Source organism: Hibiscus syriacus, unplaced genomic scaffold (assembly GCF_006381635.1).
Source record: "Hibiscus syriacus cultivar Baekdansim isolate YM2019G1 unplaced genomic scaffold, ASM638163v2 tig00116939_pilon, whole genome shotgun sequence".
NCBI lineage: Eukaryota > Viridiplantae > Streptophyta > Magnoliopsida > Malvales > Malvaceae > Hibiscus > Hibiscus syriacus.
In genome coordinates, this window is record NW_024063477.1 from 1,456,666 (window position 1) to 1,467,546 (window position 10,881).

The 10,881-nt window shown below is 31.5% G+C and overlaps 1 protein-coding gene across 1 annotated transcript; it reads right to left on the reverse strand.

Moving 5' to 3' along the window:
- Positions 1-698: 698 nt before the first annotated feature.
- On the reverse strand, positions 699-2,226 carry LOC120188130 (dof zinc finger protein DOF5.1-like). The gene is made up of 2 exons (XM_039191640.1): positions 2,062-2,226; positions 699-1,905 (listed from the first exon to the last, which is right to left on the reverse strand). Exons 1-2 carry the CDS (start codon positions 2,110-2,112, stop codon positions 964-966), a joined length of 993 nt encoding a protein of 330 aa, XP_039047571.1. The 5' UTR covers positions 2,113-2,226; the 3' UTR covers positions 699-963.
- Positions 2,227-10,881: the final 8,655 nt, after the last annotated feature.

Here is a 10,881-nt window from a genome sequence, read left to right on the forward strand (position 1 = left end):
TAGTCTTTTTATGTTCCTTTTCTTTTCTATTTTTAATGGTTTAATTGGAGTATAAAAAATAATTAAAATTTTGAGTTTTAAATTTTAAAAGTATATCAAAATTAAATATTTATGAAGAGTTTTATAATTTTATTTGATTCGATAAAACAAATCTATACTTAAATCATTAAATAGAAAGACATAACATCCGTGGTTCACACTATATATATATAATATTTCAAATTATATGAGACAGATTATAGGAAGATATATATATATATCTATTAAATTATTTTAATATAAAATATAAAACATGGGATTGTCTATAATATGTTGATTTTTGGTCAAATAAGACTCATATGAATAATAATATTTTTTTAATCACGGATTTGGTAACAAATATTTATCATTACCAAAGTAGATTGACACATTTTCCTGTTTCTTCTCTGTCTCACAATGTAATAATGCAGCAATCATATACTCGATCCAGCTCACATATCTTTAAATTAGATTTTAAAAAAAATATCAAAGATAATATTAAGATTAAGATTCGATTGATTGATAAACGAATGTTAATTTTTGTCTGGAAAGATCCCTAGATAGCTTAAAATGACTAGCATATAATCCAAGTATAAAAACCATCCTGCAACATAAAAACTGAATTGCGGTTCCTTTTGTAAAGAAGAAATGAGGCATACAAATATAATTTGTGAAAAATATAGCATTTAAAACACATAATTTACAGAGTGCATATCATATAGATACAAGCTCTATATATAAACTGGTGATACAGTGAAAAGAAAACACATTCATAATTATAATATGCCAATTTCGTAAGAGAAAGAAAGCCTAGCAGTGCTAGGGTTTCAGTGGATTTCTTGTATGAGGAATCATAAGCCCTTGATGTCTTCGGCTTTAATCATAGTTAATTTTTCCTTAACAGAAGCTACACTAACAAAAAGAGCTGATCTAATTCATAACCTATTAGGGATTGCTGGTGGATGAAGAGCTGAAACTGGAAACATCTGTCCATGCAGTTTCACCCCAGTACTGATGATCATTTCTCGGAACACCGAGAAATTGCCTTGAAAATGTCAATTCTTGTTGGTTATTATAGCCATCCATTTTCACCGGAGCCATCTGTGTTGGTGGTGCTGAGCTTGATATATTAGGTCGAATCTGATGTCCAGCTCCGACACCGTATCCCGATGGCTGCTCATCACCTGCAGTTTCATATTGATATAGACCGGAAGATTCCGAGCCTCCAAGGAAGGGAAACTGCGGCGCTTGCTGTAGCCGCCACTGATCGAAACCGGTGGCATCCCCATTCCAAGCACTTCCTATTTGTAAACTTAAGTCGCTTGGCACTCCAAGTGGAGCTGAAATTGTGCCATAGTTCAACCCAAAACCAGTAAGGTGCTGCAAAGGAGCCATGAACCTCAGTGGAGGAACCTGAGGTCCATGGCCTAAAATATCAGTGCTTGCTATACTCTTTGAAGAAATTGTACTTGAGGAACTAGAAGCTGCTTTCCGGTCATCGGTGACTGCAGATTTCGAGCTACTTCCTTTGCTTCTTTTGTTCCTACGGCATCCACCGCCTACCGGAACATTTCTTAAGGCACCACCTCTAGTCCAGTATCTTTTACAAGCTTTGCAAAAGTAACGAGGCTGTGTGAGATTATAGTTGTTGAAGTAGCAGAACTTGGTGTTTGTCGACTCACATCTCGGGCATTTTAATGCGACTTCCGGCATCGGTATATTAGCCAAACGAGCTCGATCGGTCATCGAACCAGGCCGGATCGAGCCTCCTCCATCTACTCCAATCGGTTGCGGAGCTGCAGGTGGTGGTTGTGGAGGTCCAGGAGGAGGAAGAAGCTGATGAGAGCTCGGACTGCTACCAGGAACAGCTTGATGATTTGTTCTAAGCTGTTAAAATACAAGGAAAACACAAAAAAAGAAATCAAATACCTGGTATATTCAAACCAAAAAACAAAAGGTAATAAGAATATTACTTATGTTTTTTGAATTCCTTTGCTTTTGTGGGAAAGAAACCATGTAAACAAATTCAAAGAAAGAACATACTTGTTGCCAGTGGGCAGGATCAAGATAAGCTGGGATGGAGGTAAAAACCATGGCTCTCCTGATCTTTGATTTCCTCTTGTAAAAGGATTTTGGTTGCGTCTGTGTTAAGATGGTAGTGGAGAATCACATCAAATAAAGAGGGAAAGGGAAAAGAGAGATGTTGAATGGAGAGAGAAGCAAAAGAATTAAAAGGAGGGACCAATTATAAGTCTCCTGTTACAATCTAAGAGATATTAATGGTTAAATAATTATTGTTATTCATTTAGATTTTGAGTTTATTTAAGCGTTTAATATAAACTGATTAAAAGTATTTAAATATATATTGTTTTATATTTACCTAGATTAATAAAAAGACTAGATTATGTTTTGACACAAATAGAGCCGTTAGCTTTATTAACAAATAAAATATTCAAAATTATAATGAAGTTCATAAATTAAAAATATAATAAGACTATTTTTCTATAGCTATTGAAACAATAATTAACCACTCGAGGTCATATAAGAGAAATATTAAAATTCATCTAAAAAATTTGAATAAAAATATATACGAATAAATCTGACTACATCAACAAACGAACCATAACAAATGATTAAACTACTAAAATGATCATTGATAATTGCAAATCAAAATTGAGTGTACTAACGTTTGAAATCCTTACTTCCAAAAATCAAGAGTTAAAACACTAATAATGTTTAGAAAATTACTTCAACACTAACTTATACATGGTAAGAGCATAAAATGTATATCCAATTCATAATTGTTTTATGAATCTGTATTTGATAGTATTCAAAATTTTTAATTCTATTTACAGTTAGTCAATGATATGGTAACATATTATAGAAGAACTTTTAAAAGCTGATCTATTTAGAGTTTGTTTTATTGATAATGGTGCATAATTTATTAATTTTAGATATTATTAGTAAATAAGATTTTTGCATATCATTAAAAATAAATTAAATAAATTTAATTTTAAAATGTGATAATAACATGTCATTATCTAATTCATTGATAATTTATAAACTTAATACATTTTTAGTGTATCAAATTTAAATTATTTTTATTTAACTTTATTTTTAATAATATAAAAAATTAATTCACATACAATATATAATTTTATTTATGCATAAAATAATAGCATTTTATTATTATATAATACTTTTTCTTGTTTCATTTATCTATGGATCGAATGACTCGCTTGATTTGATCAACCTGACCTGGGTTGAGTGAATTTAGACATAAAAAATCTAATTTACGAGTCGATTTGATTTGTATAAAATTTAAATAATTTAATATATTTTATTTAAAGTTAATTATAAAAATATATTCTATAGGTTTGAGTTTAATATTTTTTAAAACTGAACCTCAAAATCAATACCTTTTTTTTTGGGGTTTAATAATTAATGTCATTAATATTCTAGTGATTGCCGCGTTAAATGTGATTAGTGGATATATGTTGCATGGATAAATTTGTATCTTTGAAATATTGGAGATTTCACATTTTATTATTATTAATATGATATACGTATAAAGTAAATATGTTCAAAGTTAACTGTTAATAATTTGATATTAAAAGCTCGAACTCCTGATATTTCTTATAATCAAACTCAATAACTTAAAGAATAATAATATTTATTTTATTATTGAAGTCATTGAGTTGGTGATCAAAGTTGGTTTTAAATTAGGTTTTTGGATAGTCCCCGACCGACTGAACCTTTTTCCCGGTTCGGTCTAGTTGCCTGCCCCACACGTTTGCTTTATTTCTAAATGGGATTGGAATATATAAATTTCAGTGCTGTACCATTCCACACTCTCCTTTTGAGGCGCTTGGCATCACTCATTGTCGATTTAGGTCCCCCAAATAGACTGCCTACATAAAGCTTCTATGCTATTTTTCAACTTTTATACATTCACTAATCTCATTCTTAATTAATCGTATTATTATTTCTTCGCTGAAACAGAAAACTAAAAAAATAAAGGGTAAAATATATAAAAGATAGTCAACTATATCATAATGTTCTGTTGAGTCCCTCGATTTTTGACGTTTATAAAATGATATTTCGACTATAAGGTGTTACTTTGTTGAGTCCCACGCTGCTTCAAATTCATCATTTCTATTAAAAAATGAAGATTGTCTCAACTAGATGTTAACATGTTCACTGAGATATGATAAAAATCTGATTCCATAATTGTTTGAGCTATATTTTGTGGATTGAGCCTCTGTTTACATTATGTCATTGAGTCGGTTTTTGAAACATTATGTCGTCGATCCAGTGCATGAAAGCGATGATGGTGTGAATAGACATCATTAAAAAATGATTTTATCATATCTCAATCAGCAGGTTAACATTCATATTAGACGGCCATCAAAATTTTAACGGAAAATGACGAGTTTGGAACATATGAATATTTGGATGACCATTTTGTAACTTGTAATAGTCGAGGGACTCAATAAAGCAACATCCTAGAGTCGGAGAACCATTTTGTAACTTTTAATAACTAAGAGACTCAATAAAGAAACACCTATAGTCGGGGGATCATTTATGTACTTTAACAAAAAATATATTAGCTACCCAAAAATATATATAAGGGTGTCAAAAAACCTATAATTGTTAACATTCATATTAGTCGGCCATCAAAATTTTAACGGAAAATGACGAGTTTGGAACATATGAATATTTGGATAACCATTTTGTAACTTGTAATAGTCGGGGGACTCAACAAAGCAACATCCTAGAGTCGGAGAACCATTTTGTAACTTTTAATAACTAAGAGACTCAATAAAGAAACACTATAGTCGGGGGATCATTTATGTACTTTAACAAAAAATATATTAGCTACCCAAAAATATATATAAGGGTGTCAAAAAACCTATAATTGTTAACCGGTATAACTGTTGAGTTAATCGATCGGATGAAATAGCCAAGAGGGGGTGAATTGGCAATTAAAATTTTGGTGGAAGCTTTGATAGAAAATAGAAAAGGGTTGCACAATGATTTAGAGTGATTCAACTTTCTCAACCAAAGTCTGTGTCCACTACCTTAGTTATCCACACTAAGGATTTTCCACAAATTCACTAATTTGTCTTTCTTTGAGTACAAAGAGTAACCTTACAACTCCCTCAAGAATTATACCCCAAATTCTTGAGACACTCTCTTCTCAAAGAGAAAATTACAAACTTTGCAAACTTACAGAAAAACCTCACAAGGTAGAATGTTTGCTCAATTCTAGAGAAAGAACACTCAAGAATGAATACAATTGAGCACAAATGGTGTTCTTGAAAGCAAAATGAATATTGAATGGATTTTGGCTTGAATTGCTCAAACAATAAGTTTAAGGCTTTCTCTCTTTGAATTCTTTCTCAAAACTTGTTTCTTGTTATTCATCAATGACTTCAAGACTTGTTTAAATATCCCTTGAATGAATTCTGAACGTTGGGAATGATCATGAAGTCAATAGAGCTATTGTTGTATGTTTTCCACTTCAAAAAGCTATTGGGAGCATATGGGTATCGGTACTCCTTCATAGGGGTATCGATACTACATGTATAAAATTCAATATTTCAACCGTTGCAAAACTGATGGTATCGGTACCTCTCAAGGTGGTATCGATATTACTATGTAAAGAGGTATCGATATCGGTCATGGTATCGGTACCCATTTTGCATTCTGTTATTTCTCGGAGTCAAAATCAAAATAAGGGGTATTAGTTCCGTTGGCTAGTATCGGTACCTCTATATAATTAGGGTATCAGTACCTCTTTTGCATTCGATGTTTGAGGGGTATCGATACTCGTTAAAGAGGTATTGGTACTTCCCTATTAAAAACTCAATTTTGACTCGATTATGGTTCGAAATACTTTGTAAAAATGTTTCAAAAATATTTTAAGAGTAAAACACAATTTTTCATTTAAGTAAAGAGTAAAATTGATATTTGAAAACTTGGAGTAATATTTGTGATATTCGATTAATTGAATCGAATATTATATTTGAAATTAAATATAAAATCTTAAAATTCATTAACACTTTATTTGTTATATCGAAACATCAAAATGTTTTCAACAATCTCCCCCTTTTTTATATAACAAAACATTTTTTAAATTTTAAGATTTTCTTTTGAAAAATCATTTTTGAAAGATTACTCCCCACTGCCCCTTACTATATTCTCCCCTTTTATTAAATCTAAAAGACTCTATGATTTATTTTAAAACAAGTTTACCAAATTGATGTATATATTTGTATATAACTGCTAAGATCAAAGTCAAGTGAAATATTAGCCATTAGTCCACATAATCAATATTCATAAACAATATGCAATTGGGAATTGGTCATAATTGATCTAAAATGTAAATGATGCATAAACTAATGAAATAATCATTAATTAAGTTCAAAAGTCTAATTAAACATCCAAAACACAAACAATCCAAACAACAAAATATCCCAAAAAAAATATTCAAAAAAACATCTAAATATTCAAATACATAAATTCATCAAAATGTTTAAGACAATATTAGGTTCAATGTTCAAACTAAGAAAACTAGCAAGGCAAGGTCAGTGATCCATCGGTGGATTGAGAGGAGAAAAATGTGCTTGCAAAGAAGCTACATCTTGAGTAAGTGCATCGACCCTACTATTGAGTTCGTCAAAGCGAGCTCGAGTTTCCTTTTGGTTCTCTAAGTGTTGAGCCGTGAGTTGGGACTCTAAGGATGCAAGCCTTAAGTCAAATGTCTCCATAAATGATTGAAAGTATGAAGGCATCGGACTCTCTTGCCTGGTTGGCTCGTCTCGGGCTGGTTTACGGGATCATCAACATCCCGTAAGAGGTCTTCAAGCTCTTGAGCAGCAACCTAAGCCGGAGAAGCTTGTGAAGAGCTAGCATCTGGGTTTTCTTTGTTGCGCGATTCTATTGGTCTTTGTCACCCGCGCATCCCGATTTTCGTAAAGATGTGAAGTTGATTTCGGTGCTTAGAGGGATGGCTACGTGTAATTCTACCTTAAGACCTTCTTTGATAAATATATTACTAAGTAGACAACCATAAACTAATGTTTCAATACGTTTATAAGGAATGTTGTTTACGGTTTCTATAAGTTTCCCAAAGATAATTTGAGGGAGATTTATTTTCTTACTTTGTTGGATACAATGTATCCACCATAAGTCAAGAGCTCTAGAGTGAATTATTTTCCTCTCCTCTGGATGGTCTAAACCACCAAGAGATGATAAGATGAAGAAATCGTTCATGATAATCTAAAACACTCGCACTAGATTTGGCTTTATAAGGGGTAGGTACTAAATCTCGCTCATTATCTTACCCTCGGTTATCTAGTCCAAATGTACTAGCTATATATTTAGAGTCTATATTAATGTATTGACCTAGGAGATAGGACCGAATACTTTCGGTTGCGGTTTGGGACTCGTTTTGTACACAAACTGTATTGGAGTAGAAAATACGAACTAGTTGGTGATAAAAAATTGGTTCAACCTTAAAAAGATTATCAAATTTCCATGATTTGAGGGTAGGGAGGTATTTGAATTTCATATCAATCATAGCTTGGAGAGACAGTATACACTCTTCCCTAATGTTATATGTAACATCCCAAATCAAGGTCAGTGACTAAATTGTAAATTTTAGAAACTATGTGCTCGATTTCGAAACAAGTTAAAAGTTCAAGGACTTAAATAAAAATAATTCCTTATTGGATTAAATGGTAATTATGGAAAGAGTGAAGGGCATTATGGTACTTTTTATGTAAAAGATATTTTTATCCCTTTTAATAAGAGATATACACGTGAAAAGGGGGAGAATTATCCATAACATTTTCTTCCTTCTTCCTCCCGTTGCTCTAGCTACAAAGGTAAGTTGATTTCAGCTGTTTAATTCTTGGATTTATAAGTTTGTTTTGATTCTTTGGGTGTTATATAAGCTTAAGGAAAGCTTATATAAGCTTAAAACATCAAGAAAATAGAATTAGAAAGGAAATTATATTAGGGGTTTAGAAATGGAATTTTGATATAAAGAGGTTTTTAAAGTTCTATGGATGGATTTGACTTGTTATTAGAAGGAATAAGAAGATTGAAGCATTAGAAATGAATTGAGAAAACATGGAAAGTTTGATGAAATTCTTTCATTCAAGAATTATGGTTAATTATGAAAGATAATGAAGTGTTATAAGAAGGTTTATATATGTATAGATAAGTTTTAAGGCATAAGGAGGGGTTAATAAATAGAATTTGGGGGCTAAGTGTTAAATTTTCGGGTTAACAAGTTTGTTCTGTGCAGGGTGTACCGGTACACTATGAATGGGTATCGGTACACTATGAATGGGTACCGATACACTAAGACCAATTTTTAAGAACATCTTCGTGGTGTATTGATACATATGTAGTGTATCGATACCCCCCTTTAAATGGAAATTTTAAATGTAATTTGTGTACTGATACATAGGCAGTGTACCGATACATAGGCAGTGTACCGATACACTAGTGAAGGGATGTATCGATACCCTATATTGTGTATCGATAAACTTCAAAGGGAAAATGGAATTAGATATTTCTTTTAGTTTAAGAAATGAAAGATTTCAGTATGCCAAGTGAAATGATGATATGTATTATACGTATGATTGTGTAGATATCAATCGAGAGTAATGTCCGGACAAAGTGTCAAGTATTAGTCATCAAGAAGTGAAGAGATCAGTATTGAATAGTGAGGCCATGCGAGTGCATATGCATTGGTACATGATGTGTATGGAAAAAGACTCGCGATGAGTCTATTCCAATATTTGATTGCATGATTTTATGAATGTAAATATGGGTGATATGATTATTATGTATGCATGAATACATGAATATAGTTATATGTGATTTCATGTGCAATGGGTATAGGTAATGGTATGATGATAATGTATCAATTATATGAATTAGATTTTAAGTGAGATAAACTAAGTAGAGTTGACCTAAATGATAATATAAGAATATGAAATAAATTATATGAAAGAGATTGAACATATGATTTAAATTATAAGTTAAAGAAATTATGATATCTATGAGCATAAGAGATTAAGTGAATGAACATAGATGATACATAAGATGAAATAAGAATAAGATGTTATATGGAAAATATATGTGAGACCATGCAAAGTGATATGAGCCATGTGACATATGAATATGAGAATTGACATGAACTACGTGATTATATGTATATGTGAACGAAGCTATGATCTTATATGAATATATGAAATGATAATAATAATGCCCATGTTATATGTCAGGAGGGCTAGAGGTATAGTTGGCATGCCAAGAGTCGAGGGTTCTACGTGGTCCTTCGGGACATGTCATAGTGGTTATTCGAGACAAATTCATATGCCCCTAGTGGGACCCCATACGAGCTGTGGTGACAACATATTGCACAACCTCAATAACTCACATATCTACAGTTCTCACATGTGTACATGGGCTAATAAAGAGATAACATGTGTTGTATATGCTTTTGTGATATGAATTGTATTATATGATTTATATGATGATGTGTGTATTGCTTGGTTAAATGAATCATATGTTGATTAAAAAGGTTATGTATAAGAGGATATGATTATAAGATATAAATGATAATAAGGATTGTGATGGAAACCATGTGTGATATGTATAGGTGTGCATTACATTATATTTAATGTTATATTTTTGTGTGGCATCATGAGATGATATGTTCATGCATGTTTAAATAGATAGAGTTTCTCTTATAAGTTTAATGCCTCACTAAGTCATAGACTTAGCGTGTGAGTGTTTCACACGTAGGTTCCAGAAAGTAAGAAGAGAAGCTAAGAGGAGCAAGACAAGTCAGATTCTCCTTTCCACATTTCAATAAGAAAAGTTTTAAATTATATGTATTTTGTCATATGAAATGTAGTTGGCATGTAAGATAAAAGATTTGTATTGGATATGCTCTGATAAATTTTGTAAAACACTATGTTTTATACAATAGAAATTATTTGGTTTTATTGGAAATGTCAAACTGAATTTTATTAGATTTTGTCAAAGTAAACATTTTGAACATTCAATGTGACATCTCAGACTTGTATCCGGATAGGGTACGGGTTGGGGGTATTAAATTATATGACTCAAAATGGTTAACAAACCTTGAGTAGAGACCTCTACGGTTAGGTTCATTAAAGCAAGAGTTAAGAATAGTCATTTTAGGTTCATTTGGATTAGGATTTGGAGGTGGAATAGGAGGTGGGTTTGGAGGTGAGTTTGATCGACTAGAAGATGACCTAGCTCGTTTAGACATGGTTTATGAAATCAGAATGGGATGTAATACCTGCAATTTAAAAACACATGTATGCAACAATTATTCCCAAAACTTAATATGAATCCTCAATATTCAAGGTTCTAAAAACTAGTCTAATGGGCAAAATATGAAAACTAAGTTTGAAAAATTATAATGTATATAGTTTTCATTAAAACAATGTAATTAAATCAAAAACAACAAATAAGTCAATTTTTTATATATTTCAAAATTCATAAAAAAATTATGAAAAATTGTGTTTTTGATAAAATTTATTGTAGATTCTAGTGTAAAACTATAATATATGTAATGCCCAATCACTAATTTGAACTAGAACTAACTAGAACTAGTCCTATGTTAAAAAATCAATAAAATAGTGTTTTAGAAAAATTTACCTTGAAAAATCAAATTGAGATGGAATGTGGTGTTGTTTGCACTAATTTGATGATACTAGCAGGATTTGGAGTTGAAACTGTTGAATTATGACTTAAAATCGAAGGAATAAAGTAGTGTGGTGATTTGGTATAGGAGAAGAGAGGAACGAT

Excerpts from the sequence above, each read along its gene's own strand:
- LOC120188130 (XM_039191640.1), bottom strand. The coding sequence starts at position 2,112 with ATGGTTTTTACCTCCATCCCAGCTTATCTTGATCCTGCCCACTGGCAA. Across the intron at positions 1,906-2,061 it reads ATCCTGCCCACTGGCAACAA|CTTAGAACAAATCATCAAGC; the intron begins GTATGTTCTTTC and ends GTATTTTAACAG.